Here is a 14833-nt window from a genome sequence, read left to right as displayed (position 1 = left end):
CTTCAGTTTTCTGTTAGCACTTATCTAGGGGATGAATTGAACACACTCACCTACTTGTGGGTTTTCCTAATAATGGTGGTGCAGTCACTGGATTCCAGCCACATTCCCGGTTCTCAGTCTTGGCTGGAGCTCCCTGTCCTCCCCTCCCCGCGATGTGGACCCACTTGGTGAGAAGCTCTGGCTTGGCTTCCGGGCTCAGCTCCTTTTCAGCTGAGTCACCTTGTGATAAACAAGCATTGTTCCCAGCTCCGACCCAGCACAGCCGGGCTGTAGGTGGGTTCCCCGCTGTGAGCTCACCCCAGCAGAACAGGAATCGAGATGATTGCAGTTTTATTACCGCTACAACTAGAGACTGGGCGCCACCAGGCAATGATACTGGGGGGGAGGGGAGCAGTGGAGGGTCTACCGTCAGAATTTTCAAGTTGGCGTGAATTGCTAAGTGGCTACTGAGCGTCTTTTTACCGATTAAACTGTAGGGGGATACACAACATTCCCGTTCTCCTTGCACCGTCTTGTACTGGGAGAAAAAAAGTTAGAACGTGGATGTCAATTCAGTTGCAAAAAAAAAAAAAAAAAAAAAAAAAAAAAAGACACATGATCTGAAACACAAATGCAAATACCCGCTGGCACAGGGCGAAGTCGAAGCAACACTAATCTCACCAACGGAGTGCCAGGCTTGCAAGCCTGCGGTATTTCGACGACAGCGACACGGGAAAGAAGCTACCCTAAGCTGGGTTTGTAGAGCTCACAGCGCGGTGGGGCAGCCCGGGCTCAGCCTCGCACGCCCGGACTGGCGCGGCTCCGCAGCGGAAGCCGGAGCCCCGCAGCCGCCAGCGCCTGTCCCCGCGCCGGTCCCCGCCCCGCCCCGGCCCGGCCCGCACCCCGCCACGTCCCCCGCTCCGGTGTCCGCCCCGCGCCGCGCGCCGGTCCCCGCCCCGCGCCTTGCCCCGCGTTGAGCCCCACGCCGCGCCCCGCGCGCCCCGTCCCTCGGCTCGCGCCCCGCGCCCCGCGCCCCGCCCCGCGGCCGCCCGCCCCGTCCCTCGCCTCGCGGCCCGCGCCGGTCCCCGCCCCGCGTACCACCCAGCGCCTGGCCACGCGCCCAGCCCCGCGGCCTCGCGCCCCGCGCCGGTCCCCGCCCCGCGTACCACCCCGCGCCTGGCCACGCGCCCAACCCCGCGCCCTGCGGGCGGTGGCCTGGGCGACGCTGGGAGGCGCCGGGCGAGGCCATGTACTCGGTGCCCGAGCTGTATTCGAGGCGGAGGCGCCTGGACTGGCAGACCTCGACCCTGCTGGAAGTAAGTGCGGCCTGGGGGTCGCCCCCGGAGGCGGTGGCCGCCCGCGCCCTGGCCCTGGTCACCCGCAACACCCAGACTGTCCGGCAGGTGGACGGCGTTGATCTGTGGCTCCCTCCTTAGTGCCCATGCCCGCCTCGGCCCCCAAGGGGTTGGTGGCACCCTTGGCCCCAGGGCGCGGGTGGGGTCCCGGGAGAGGCAGGGGCGGGGGGGGGGGTGGCTCGCCCTCCTGAGTGCCAGCTGACAAGTTGAGACCCTGGGGGCCACACCCCATTTACTCAAGTCGTGGCTACGACCCGCTTTGAACCAGGTGCGGTCTAAGTTGTCTTCCCCCCCTCTCCCTTCCTGCTGAAGCTACACCTAACGAACACCCTGGCTTCGAGTTAAAAAAAAAAAAAAAAAGTTTGAAGAGTCTCCATCTTTATTATAAAAAGAGGGACTAGTGGGGGTCGTTGGGAAAGTTTTTATTGCGACATGTGGCTTGTGGCTTGAACTGTTCATTGCTTCTGCTGAAATTATCTCATTTCACAGCAATTGGGATTGCGACTAGGGATGTGGTACTGGAAAGATGAGACCAGAACTCTTGAATTCAGAAGGTAATTTTCCCCCAGATTGTATTAGAATATTTATTTTTAACAATGGGCATGTGTTCAGCGACAGAGAGGAGTTAGTGAGTGCTGGGCACTGTGTTAATCAGCCCACTGTTTGAAACAACCTGATCTGTCCCGGTTGCCCCTCTTCCAGGCCAGCTCTCTGCTGTGGCCCGGGAGTGCAGTGGAGTTGGCCCAAGTGCTTGGGCCCTGCACCCCATAGGAGACCAGGAGAAGCACCTGGCTCCTGCCATCGGATCAGTGCGGTGCGCTGGCCGCAGCGCGCCGGCCGCGGCAGCCATTGGAGGGTGAACCAAAGGCAAAAGGAAGACCTTTCTCTCTGTCTCTCTCTCACACTGTCCACTCTGCCTGTAAAAAAAAAAAGAAAGAAAGAAAGAAAGAAAGAAAGAAAGAAAGAAAGAAAGAAAGAAAGAAAGAAAGAAAGAAAGAACGAACTGCCTGATAACCCAGAAATCCAAGGATTGAGTGCTTTCTGGAAAATTGCAGGAGCTGGCCTAATCATGCAGTTCAAGGACAGCTAAGACCAGTCAAATGTAGGTCTGTTTGGCTCAGAGTCTGTGTTCTCAACTACTGCATAAAATTCCTTTTTTTTTTTTTTTTAAGATGCATGTATTTGAAAGGCAAAATTACAGAGAGAGAGATCTTCCATCCGATGGTTCACTCCCCCAAATGGCCACAAAGGCTGGAGCTGGGCTGCTCTAAAGCCAGGAGCCAGGAGCTTCCTCTCAGTTCTCACGTAGGTGGCAGGACTCGGACCATCGTCCACAGCTTTCCCAGGCCACAGCAGAGAGCTGGATTGGAAGTGGAACAGGAGGGACTCGAACTGGGGTCCATGTGGGATACCGGCACTGCAGGCGGAGGATTAATTTACTATGCCTTGGCGCCGACCCCTCTTGCAAAATCCAAACTAATTTTAAGCTCCATTGAGAAAACACTAGCCTTTAAACAATTATAGCTACATTAGTAATACAAGCCACTATGCTGTATACCTTTATTTATTTATTTGCATATTGCTCTCATTCTTACAATAGCTGTAGAAAGTGATCATTAATATCCTCATTTTATAGCTGTAATGAGCTCAGGGAGATTAAACAACCGAACCAAAGTGATAGAGCTAGTAAGTTGCAGAACTGCCAGTACGAAGCAGGATTTATCTGATGCCAAACCCTTGCACTGTGCGTGCTCTCTCTCTGCTAGACTGCAAGCCCCTCAGGGGCAGGGGCTCTCTCACTTCTCTTTTTTCTCTGGAGCCACTACAGAAACTTCACAAACCAGGAGCTAAACAAATGTTTATTGAGCCTGTTAAGAAAGCAGGTAGGGGCCAGTGCTGTGTCGTGGCGGGTAAAGCTGCCGCCTGCAACGCTGACATCCCATATGGGTTCTGGTTCAAGTCCTGGTTGCTCCACTTCCGATCCAGTTCCCTGCTAATGTGCTTGGGAAAGCAGTAGAAGATGGCCCCAGTGCTTGGGGCCCTGCACCCACGTGGGAGACCTGGAGGAAGCCCTGGTCGTTGCGGCCATTTGGGAAGTGAACCAGCAAGTGGAAGATCTCTCTCTCTCTCTCTCTCTCTCTCTCTCTCTGCTTCTCAAATAAATAATAAATAAATATTAAAAAAAAAAGAAAGCAGCTAGATTCAAGTGGGGGAAGACTAGAGAGAGGGCACTGATTAGAAGAATTACAGAGGGGCCGATGCTGTGGCTCACTTGGTTAATCCTCCGTCTGTGGTGCCGGCATCCCATATGGGTGCCGGGTTCTAGTCCCGGTCACTCCTCTTCCAGTCCAGCTCTCTGCTGTGGCCCAGGAAGGCAGTGGAGGATGGCCCAAGTGCTTGGGCCCTGCACCCGCTTGGGAGACCAGGAGGAAGCACCTGGCTCCTGGCTTCGGATCGGCGTAGCTCCGGCCGTGGTGGCCATTTTGGGGGTAGACTAACGGAAGGAAGACCTTTCTCTCTGTCTTTCTCACTGTCTGTAACTCTACCTGTCAAATTAAAAAAAAAAAAAAGATGAATTACAGAGAGTTACACTGTGGTTCCCCTTTATCTGTGTAGGAATGCAGTTCTAAGACGTCCAGTAGATGCCTGAGACCAGATAGGCCCAAACTCTACATATAATGTTTTCTCTTATACATACGCATGTATGACAAGGTTTAGCTTACAAAATAGGTACAGCAAGATATTAGCAACAATAACTAACAATTCAATAGAACAAGGGTAACCGTATGCCATAGTTGAAATGAAGTGGATGCAATTGCTCACATAATAGCTCATTATACTGCACTGTGTTCAGAGCATGGTTGTCTACAGGTAACTGGAGCCTTGGAAAGAAACTGCAGATAAGGGAGGACTCCTGCACACGTGGCAAACAGCCTAAAAGAGCTCCATGTCGGGGAAACAGAGAGGAGGCAGGAGAGACTGACATAGTTCTGAGATGGTGTTGCCAGGACGTTTGGGCAGAATTGCTAGGGCGCCGTGCCTGGACGTGGTGGGAGAGGGAGGGGGCGGTGTTCAGATTAGCTCCTGGGTGCTGGCTAGCTTTGCCCTTCGCCCTTGTGCAGAATCAAAGAGACAGAGTCCTTGCCTGACATTGCTCTGATATGTGCACGTGAATGAGGCTGGCAGCCAGGAGAGACAGTGGCTCAGCAGATGTGATTTATAGTGGTGTTTTTTATATATATATATATATATACACACACACACACACACACACACATCATGATATGTGATTTACAGTGGTGTTACATATATATATATATATATATATATATATATATTTGAAAGGCGGAGTTACAGAGAGGCAGAGGCAGAGAGGTCTTCCATCCACTGGTTCACTCCCCAGTTGGCCACAATGGCCACAGCTGCCTGATCCAAAGCCAGGAGCCAGGAGCTTCTTCTGGGTCTCCCACACAGGTGCAGGGGCCCAAGGACTTGGGCCATCTTTTGCTGCTTTCCCAGGCCATAGAAGAGAGCTAGATCGGAAGCAAAGCAGCCAGGTCTGCAACTGGCACCCATACGGGATGCTGGCACTGCAGGTGGTGGCTTTACCCGCTACACCACAGCGCAGGCCCCTGTTCTTAAAAGATAGCTTGATTTGATTCCCACTGATTTTGGAGAATACCTGTGAGGTGGTATGATTTAAAATATAGGTTTTAGTTAATTATATATTTCAAAATAGCTAGTATAGAGAGGAATATTAATGTCCCCAACACAAATAAATGGTAAATGTGTGAGGTGGTGGGCATGCCAATGCTCCGATCATTAAACATTGTGTTCGGGCACTGGAATATCACGCTGTAACATATAATCATGTACAGATTATTTTATTTGAAACGGAGAGAGGCAGAGCGAGACAGACGGACAGACCATGAGAGATCCCCAAATGTTTGCAACAGCTCAGGGTGAGCCAGGTACAATCTGGGTCTCCCACGTGAGCCATCACCTGCTGGCTCCCAGGGTGTGCACTATCAGAAGGCAAGAAATGGGAGCAGAACCAGGACTATAACCCAGATACTCCAATATGGAATGTAGGTATCCCAAACACATTTTTAAAAAAATATATTTATTTATTTATATGAGAGAGTTACAGAGAGAGAGAGAGAGGGAGAGACAGAGAGGTCTTCCATCCGATGGCTCACTCCCTAAATGGCTGCAACAGTGGGAGCTGGGCCAGTCCGAAGTCAGGAACCAGGAGCTTCTTCCAGGTCTCCCATGTGCATGCAGAGGCCCGAGCACTTGGGTCATCTGCTGCTGCTTTCCCAGGCCATAGCAGGGAGCTGGATCAGAAGCGGAGCAGCCGGGACTTGAACAGGTGCTCAGATAGGATGCTGGTGTTGCAGGTGGTGGCTTAACCCGCTGCGCCACAACTGACATACTGTTCTATGTTGGTTCCATCTCTAAAGCAGGAAGACTTTGAACTTGTTCTGGGAGAAAGAAGAGATGAATAGAACAAGGAAGGTGGGACTGGGACCAGGAGAAAACATAAGAGATTTGGAAGGGACACAGCCCCTGTCCCCGTGTGTGCTGGGAAGGAACTTGGTGGTTGGAGGCACGGACAGGCGTGTCTACTGCTCTCCTGAAAATGAACCAGGGAGCTGGCCCTGTGGCACAGCAGGTTAAAGCCATGGCCTGCGGTGTAGGCATCCCATATGGGTGCCGGTTCGAGTCCTGGCTGCTCCGCTTCCAAGCCAGCTCCCTTCTGATGTCCCTGGGGAAGCAGCTGAGGATGGCCCAACTCCTTGAACTCCCTCACCTACACAGGAGACCCGGAAGAAGCTCCTGGCTTTGGTCAGCTCAGCTCCAGCTGTTGCATCCATTTGGGGTGTGAATCAGAGGATTGAAGACCTCTCTCTGTCTCTACCTCTGTAACTCTGTCTTTCAAATAAATAAAATAATTCTTAAATGAACCAGACCCTTGCTGGCTCCTATTGAGGGGAGTATTTGGTAGCAATGATGGTGCACCTCTTTCTGCCAGAGGCTGCCACTCCCCTTGGGGCGCTCTCACCAGGTATTGCTGCCACCACCCCCCCACCCCCTCCCCAAGCTGGGCAGGGTTCAGCATCCTGATCCATGTATGGGGGATGGATTTGCTGAATCCCAGTAGACAGGAACAGTTTCTTAGGGGAGGTGACACCCAAGCTTAACCAGAGAAAGACTAGGAGTTGGCAAGGCAAAGGGAGATTTGGTTGCAGGAGAAGAGAGTGTGTTCTCTGCAGAAGTAAGTACCAGCTACACCCAGACCAGAAAGAGCATGGGATGTGTGCGGGGCTGTGCAGGTGCAGTAGGCTGGGTGGAAAGCCCCAGGCCAGTGTTGAGAGGACGTCGAAGAGACGAACCAGGGCCACATCATGGGTGAGATATCAGAGCAGAAGTGGTCTGTGGCAGGTAAAGCTGCCGCCTGCAGTGCTGGCATCCCATATGGGTGCCGGTTGGAGACCCAGCTGCTCCACTTCCGGTCCAGCTCTCTGCAATGACCTGGGAAGGCAGTAGAAGATGGCCCAAGTCCTTGGGACCCTGCACCCATGTGGGAAACCCAGAAGAAGCTCCTGGCTCCTGGCTTTGGATCAGCACATCTCCAGCTGTTGTGGCCAATTGGGGAGTGAACCAGTGGATGGAAGACCTCTCTCTCTCTCTCCCCGCTCTGCCTCTCCTTCTCTCTTAGTGTAACTCTGACTTTAAAATAAATAAATAAATCTTAAAAAAAAAAAAAGATGCAATTGTAAGGGCCAGTGTGGCACAGCAGATTAAACCGCTGCCTGCAATACCAACATCCCAGTTCAAGTCCCAGCTGCTCTATTTCTGATCTAGCTTCCTGCTAATGCACCCAGGAAAGCAGTGGAAGATGGCCCAAGTGCTTGGGCCCCTGCCACCTATGTAGCAGATCTGGATGGAGTTCCAGGCTCCTGGCTTCACCTTGGCTCAGTCCTGGCCATTTTGGCCATTTGGGGACTGAACCAGTGGATTGAATGTCTCTCCCTGTCTCTGGAATTCTTCCTTTCAAAAAATACATTTATTTTTTTTTAAACAAGCAATTGTAGAATTCAGTTGACAAGAAATGGTGGCTAAAATTAAGGCAGGAGCAGTGGAAAGAGAAAGAAGTAGATTCAAGTGATACTAAAGAACTGTATAACTCATGGGCTGGCATCTTTTTCTGGCCTGGACTCCTGGCTGGGTGGTGGTACTGATTTTCTGAGATAGGGGAGACAGGAGGAAGGAATAAGAAGGAGAAAAGAAAGATAAGAAATAGAAATTGCAGCCAGAGAGAGGGGAGGGAAATCGAGTGTCATGAGCCCAGACAAACCAGTTTGCAAATTAGCAGCTTGGTTCCCGGGCATCCGAGTTCTATCCCATCAACTTAACCTGGAAGTTTTTCCAGATTTTCGTCTTCCTCCACATGGGGTGGGCCCACTGCTACGTCCAGTAGCCGAGGTGTTCACAAGCGTCTAGGTTTTCTCAACTTCAGCTCAGAGACGATCCCTCCTCCCCCGTGTTCTGACGTCTTTCCTGGCTAAATGCCAGAGATCTTGCCCTTCGAAGCAGACCTCCCTTCATATAGACAGATCTTACCTTACCTTTGCAGCTGACACCCTAAGGGGAAAACTGTATGAGAATACAACAGGGTACCCATACTCTCCATTCAAGAAATGGACCCTCGGGGTTGGCTCTGTGGCATAGGGTGCCAGCATCCCAGAGCACTGGTTCAAGTCCCAGCTGCTCCATTTCCAGTCCAGCTCTTTGCTAATGGCCTGGGAAAATCAGCTGAAGATGGCCCAAATGCTTGGACCCCTGCCGCCCACGTGGGAGACCTGGATGAAGTTTCAGTCTCTTGGCTTCAGCCTGTTCAGCCCTGGCCGTTGTGGCCATCTGGGGAGTGAACCAGCAGGTGGAAGACCTCTCTCTGTCTCTACCTCTCTAACTCTGCCTTTCAAATAAATTAATTAATTTTTAAAAAGAGAAAGAAATAGACCCACAGTAATAAGCAGGCTATGGGTGGCCATCTTTGTCCCGTTAGCCTCACTCATTGCCAGTTCCCTAGTCTATAAAATTAAAGCACGTTACCTCGGAGGAGTACATGAGGGTGTCACATCCTTTATACACTTGTTTCTTTCTTGCCAAAGAGCAGATGCCTTAGTCACAGGCTGCTTCTAGCTTGTCCACCATACAAGCTTCTCTCTATCCCTTTTTTTTTTCTTAAGAATTATTTTATTTATTTGAAAGACAGTTACAGAGAGAGGTAAAACCAGAGAGACAGGTCTTCACTCCCCAGTTGGCTGCAACGGCCAGAGCTGTGCTGATCCGAAGCCAGGAACCAGGAGCTTATTCCAGGTCTCCCACGCAGGTGCAGGGGCCCAAGGACTTGGGCCATCTTCTGCTGCTTTCCCAGGCCATAGCAGAGAGCTGGATCGGAAGAGGAGCAGCCGGGACTCGAACCGGCGCCCATAAGGGATACTGGGGCTGCAGGCTGGGCTTTAACCCACTGCGCCACAGCACCGGCCCCAGTCCTATGTCTTCTTGTGTGAAGTGCCTGTGCCCCCAGCTGGAAGAGCACCTCAGTCTGCAGGAGTCTTGGCTAAGGTCATTGTCCACTCCCCTGAGGACGCACAGCCAAGGAGATCCCGCACCTCCAGAAGCTCCATGCTTCTGTCTTCATCATGGCACAGGGCAGCCTCTAGTCACCCTGGAGAAGCTCAAGGTTGTGCGGAAGCCAAGAGCGGCCCAGTCTTCTACGTTTGAGTGATGAGTTCCAGAGGGAGAGAGCATGAGACTTTTTCCTTGTTCATTTTGGGGCAAAGAGAATGGCACGATGATGTTGTAATTCTAGGAAAACACATTTCCAAAATGTGTCTGCTTAAGAACCAGATTCTAAATGAGGTGCCAGATTGGGGGGCGGGGGAGACGAGGGAGACTGTAGGAGGGGAAAATTGCCCATATTGTGCTGGGTGAGCCAACCAGAGGTGCGATTCAAAAAGCAATTTTCAGTTATTACTAAGGCAGCTTTGTAGTGATTCCAAATGTGCCGTGAGCATGGGTTGTGTTTATTTATTTATTTATAAGATTGATTTATTTGAAAGGCAGATTTACAGAGAGGGCAGGAGGAGAGAGAGCACGTGCAAGCCTCCATCTGCTGGTTCACTCCCCAAATGGCTGCAGCAGCTGGGGCTGAGCCAAGCTGAAGCCAGGAGCCTGGAGCTCCACCCAGGTCTCCCACATGGACGGCAGGGGCCCACGCACTTGGATCGTCTTCCACTGCCTTCACAGGCACAGTAGCAGGGAGCTGGATAGGGTGTGGAGCAGCCAGGACTTGAACCACTGCCCATATGGAACGCCGGCATCGCAGATGGTGACTTAGCCCACTGTGTCACAGCGTCAGCCCCATGGGCTGCCTTTAGAACCTGGCAAGGCGCTCACAAGTGAAATCCATCTCATCAGCTGAAGAGAGTGGCTTCAGTCAAACAAAAGCCACTCAGATAAGCACAAAGTGGAGAAGGCACGCCCAGATCAGAGAGTAAACGCCAGTTAGTGGCTAAGAGCAGGCACTGCCCACTGAATTTCAAACGCTGGGACGTTGGTCGGTGTCTCCAGGTCTTAGTTCTCTGGCAACACAATGACAGCTTTCACTAGATGATCTTTTGGTTTGTTTGTTTTAAAGATTTATTTATTTTTTTGAAAGAATTACAGAGAGGCAGAGGTAGAGAGAGAGAGGTCTTTCATCCACTGGTTCACTCCCCAAGTGGCCACAATGGGTGGAGCTGGGTTCATCCGAAACCAGGAGCCACGAGCTTCTTCCAGGTCTCTCACGTGGGTGCAGGGTCCCAAGGACTTGGGCCATCTTCTACTGCTTTCCCAGGCCATAGCAGAGAGCTGGATCAGAAGTGGAACAGCCGTGTTTCGAACCGGCGCCCATATAAGGTGCTGACACTGCGGCTTTACCTGCTACACCCCAGCACCAGCCATCTTCCTCTGCCTTCCCAGGCACATCAGCAGGGAGCTGGATCAGAAGTGAAGCAGCCGGGACTCAACCAGGGCTCACATGGGATGCCGGTGCTGCAGGCAGAAGTTTAACCTATAGCATCACAATGACGGCCCCCGCTTTGTGTTTTTAATTAGGGTGGTTATATTAAGGACTGGAGGCGATAATCTGCATGTTAGACATCAGCAAGCAAAATGGGCTTCAGAAAGTAATTAGGAAATGTCTGGGGGCTGGCGCTGTGGCATAGTGGGTAAAGCAGCCGCCTGCAGTGCTGGCATCCCATATGGGTGCAGGTTCAAGTCCTGGCTGCTCCACTTCTTCTTCTTCTTCTTTTTTTTATAAAGCTTGATAGTTTTTTTCTTTAAAGATTTATTTTATTTATTTGAAAGATAGAGTTAGAGAGAGAGAGAGAGAGAGAGAGAGAGAGGTCCTATCAGCCAGGACCCAAACCACTGCCCAGATGGGATGCTGGCACTGCAGACCAGGGCTTCAACTTGCTGAGCCACAGCGCCAGACCCTGCTCCACTTCTGATTCAGCTCCCTGCTGATGTACCTGGGAAAGCAGTGGAGGATGGCCCATGTCCTTGGGCCCCAGCACCTGTGGGAGACCCGGAAGAAGCTCCTGGCTCCTGGCTTCAGATGGGCCCAGTTCTAGCTGTTGCAGCCATTTGGGGAGTGAACCAGTGGATAGAAGACTTCTCTCTCTCTGCCTCTGCCTCTCTGTAGCTCTGCCTGTCAAATAAATAAATAAATCTTTTTTTTTATTTGACAGGTAGAGTTATAGACAGTAAGAGAGAGAGGTTGAAAGATCTTCCTTCCGTTGGTTCACTCCCCAAATGGCCGCTATGGCCGGTGCTGTGCCTATCCGAAGCCAGGAGCCAGGTGCTTCTTCCTGGTCTCCCATGCGAGTGCAGGGGCCCAAACACTTGGGCCATCCTCCACTGCATTCCCGGGCCACAGCTGAGCTGGACTGGAAGAAAAGCAATCAGGACTAGAACTCAGCATCCATATAAATAAATCTTAAAAAAAAAAATCATCCACTGGCCAATTTGGGTGCCAATAGTTTAGAAAAAAAAAAAAACAGAAAAAGACCAAAAAATCATTTTCTTGAGGTGGCACCATGTACAGGCTTGAAGGAACTGAGCTAACCTGTGGAACAACAGAATATCACAAGGGTTGGCAAAAACAAACCTCCTGAGAGAAGAAAGTAAATGAGTAAGGTCAAGGGCAAGTGTTCCTATTATACTGCATCACCCCGGAACAGGGAGACGCGTAACACTGGGCAGAGGGCAAGGCTCCGGGTGTGTTTATCCAGATGAGGAGCAGCTGGGACTCAAACCAGCACCCACAGGGGATGCTGGCACTGCAGGCGGCAGCTTTACCCGCGACACCACAGTGCCGGCCCAGTGCTCTGGGATCTCGGTCAGATTCTTTAATCTTTTCCTGAACTTAGGTTTTGCTCATATGTAAAAATAAATGGTATAATGATAGTATTTTTATGGGTTTGCTAGGAGAATTAAGACATTGTATAAGAGCACTTGACACGTATGGGAGGACCTGGAAACTGGTGCACCAAAGTGAACTCTCAATTCCCTTTCCCGTGGACCTTTTGAACCGCAAGCGTCTGTTCGTCCTCGGAATACACGAGCTGGGCTTTTGTTTATCCCTGGGAAAAAGTCAAGTTCCTGATCATCTTATCTCTGTTGCAGTTTCATGCCTGCGGTGGAACTCAAGGAGAAAGGAAAGAAAGGCAGAGCCGTTCACTTTGCCGAAATGGATGGCTCAGCTTCAGAAAGGTAGCTTAGCCTCTCAGCCATGCCTGTTCTGCAGCCAGTGCGTCTCAGAGGAATGGCCCGAGTCTTCACAGACTCGGGGGAGAACCCCATTCCATTCTAGGCTGCAACGCAGATGCCCTCCAAGGAAAGAATACTATGCACTATTTCAGGATTGTGGGAGTGACATTAGTCCCTTTAAATGTGTCTCTAGGATCACTGCGCTATGGGTTCCTAGTCAATATTGTGTCATTCATTAAAGGCCCAGATAGCAGCGGCATCAGAAATAGAAGATTGAAATGATCTATTTTGGATGGAATTTAATATCATTTTATATCTGGCAGTGTGCATTTCTCTTGCTCTTAGCATAGCTATTATAATGTTTCATATAATGCATTTAAAAAAAGATTTATCCATTTGAAAGTCAGAGTTACACAGAGAGAGGAGAGGCAGAGAGAGGTCTTCCATCCGCTGGTTCACTCCCCAAATGGCTGCAACAGTGGGAGCTGGGCTGATCCAAAGCCAGGAGCCAGGAGCTTCTTCCGGGTCTCCCATGCAGGTGCAGGGGCCCAAGGACTTGGGCCATCTTCTACTGCTTTCCCAGGCCATAGCAGAGAGCTGGATTGGAAGAAGAGCAGCCGGGACTAGAACTGGCGCCTGTATGGGATGCCGGTACTTCAGGCCAGGGCGTTAATCCGCTGCACCATAGCACTGGCCCCTCATATAATGCATTCTGAGATGATGTCGCATTAAACAAAAGCTGTGCAGGACCCCCCACCCCCACCCCTCCGGGGCTCCCGATAGTACAGACCTTAGGCAGATTAGCTGCAAAACCTTTGGCAACACTGCTGGAGGCTGTTATGTTCCAAAACAGGTTGACAGATAAAAGGCTTGCCTCAAGAGACGCGACCAAAGCCTTAGAGAAGCGAGGCCGGCTGGGCTGCGTGACGCTGGATGATGTGAAGTGTGAGTGCCTGCCCTGGCCCTCCCGGAGCTTGTCTGGCGTGAGCGTCCAAGGCGGCTCTGCACACTGTCCCCTTCTCTCCTTCCAGTTGTCGTGCTGCTCTTGCTGCAGGACTCTGAGAAGCAGCGCATCTGTTCCTTTACAACGTTTATGAGGTGCGTCGTGCCGGCGAGACGTTCTCGAACGTTCACCCTCATTCTGCAGGCCTCCCGTCAGCTAAGTGAGGACAAACCCGCTTTCTGGAGAAACTGCACGAGGCTGGCTCCTAGGCAAGCCGTCTGCACGGGACTCAGTCTCTAAGGCTGACACCAAGAATCCTGGGAGAGGAAGCCAGAGATCCTGAGAGCCCCAGGTCCCAGGAGGGAGGAGGAGGCAGAGATCCCGAGAGCCCCCAGGTCCCAGGAGGGAGGAGGAGGCAGAGATCCTGAGGGCCCCCAGGTCCCAGGAGGGAGGAGGAGGCAGAGATCCCGAGGGCCCCCAGGTCCCAGGAGGAAAGAGGAGGCAGAGATCCTGAGGGCCCCCAGGTCCCAGGAGGGAGGAGGAGGCAGAGATCCCGAGGGCCCCCAGGTCCCAGGAGGGAGGAGGAGGCAGAGATCCTGAGAGCCCCAGGTCCCAGGAGGGAGGAGGAGGCAGAGATCCTGAGAGCCCCCAGGTCCCAGGAGGGAGGAGGAGGCAGAGATCCTGAGAGCCCCCAAGTCCCAGGAGGGAGGAGGATGCAGAGATCCTGAGGGCCCCAGGTCCCAGGAGGGAGGAGGAGGCAGAGATCCTGAGGGCCCCCAGGTCCCAGGAGGGAGGAGGAGGCCAGAGTCCCAGTATAGGCTGCAAACTGAGGAGGCTTCAGAAAATGGAATGAAAGGATGCACTTGTTTCTGTGCAAACAGTTGTTTTGAAATCTAGGCATCGTTTTCTGATCATCTCTATTTTGCGTGAACTTTTAAAGGACATTTCATATTTGTAGAATGGCTAAAGGACTTACCAAGTTTTTTAAAAGGTTTATTTATTTTATTTGAAAGTCGGAGTTACACAGAGAGAGGAGAGGCAGAGAGAGAGGGAGAGGGAGGTCTTCCATCGGCTGATTCACTCCCCAATTGGCCGCAATGGCCAGAGCTGCGCCGACCCGAAGCCAGGAGCCAGGAGTTTATTTCCAGGTCTCCTACGCGAGTGCAGGGACCCAAGGACTTGGGCCATCCTCCACTGCTTTCCTAGGCCATAGCAGAGAGCTGGATCAGAAGTGGAGCAGCCGGGACTAGAACCAGCACCTTATGGGATGCCTGTGCTTCAGGCCAGAGCGTTAACCCGCTGCGCCACAGTGCCGGCCCCAGGATTTACCAATTTATGAACGATTTATTTTCTCCACCTGTTAAGTTTGGGAGCCTTGACAAGTACTAGGTGTGTGATTCTACACAAGTTTCTAGGCCTTTTTAAGCTTTTTTTTTTTTTTTTTTTAATTTATTGTGTTTGAGACAGAGAAAGACAGCCTGCAGCAGCCAGACCCTGCCACACAGTCTGGGTCTCCCGTGTGGGTGGCAGGGACCCACGTAGCTGAACCATCACCTCGATGCTTCCCAGGGTGCTCATTAGCAGGAAGGTGGATTGGAAGCGGAGATGGAATTGAACCCAGGGACTCCGGTATGCATCCCGAACGAGGTCCTCACCGCTGAGCCAGTTGTCCACCCCTCCTAACCTTTCTCAGCCTGGCTTCCCTAAACTTCAAAATTGGAAAGTAGTAGTG

General features: G+C 51.8%; 1 protein-coding gene across 9 annotated transcripts in view; it reads left to right on the top strand.

Annotated features, from left to right (window-relative positions):
- The first annotated feature begins 1108 nt into the window (after positions 1-1108).
- Positions 1109-14833, top strand: part of PPP1R36 (protein phosphatase 1 regulatory subunit 36) — a 32468-nt gene continuing 18743 nt past the window's right edge. For 2 of the 9 annotated variants that reach the window (XM_051826110.2, XM_051826111.2), the window contains exons 1-5: positions 1114-1295; positions 1824-1888; positions 12075-12161; positions 13012-13103; positions 13190-13256. In XM_051826110.2, coding sequence (XP_051682070.2) covers positions 1227-1295; positions 1824-1888; positions 12075-12161; positions 13012-13103; positions 13190-13256 — 380 coding nt within the window. In that variant the 5' untranslated portion in view covers positions 1114-1226. Of the gene's footprint in view, positions 1296-1823; positions 1889-12074; positions 12162-13011; positions 13104-13189; positions 13371-14833 lie in introns of all 9 variants that reach the window. The other 7 variants (XM_051826114.2, XM_051826115.2, XM_051826109.2 and 4 more) reach the window with 7 other exon arrangements.

The sequence above is a fragment of the Oryctolagus cuniculus genome, chromosome 20, assembly GCF_964237555.1.
Source record: "Oryctolagus cuniculus chromosome 20, mOryCun1.1, whole genome shotgun sequence".
Taxonomy (NCBI): Eukaryota; Metazoa; Chordata; class Mammalia; order Lagomorpha; family Leporidae; genus Oryctolagus; species Oryctolagus cuniculus.
This window is presented reverse-complemented; position numbering and strand designations above follow the sequence as displayed.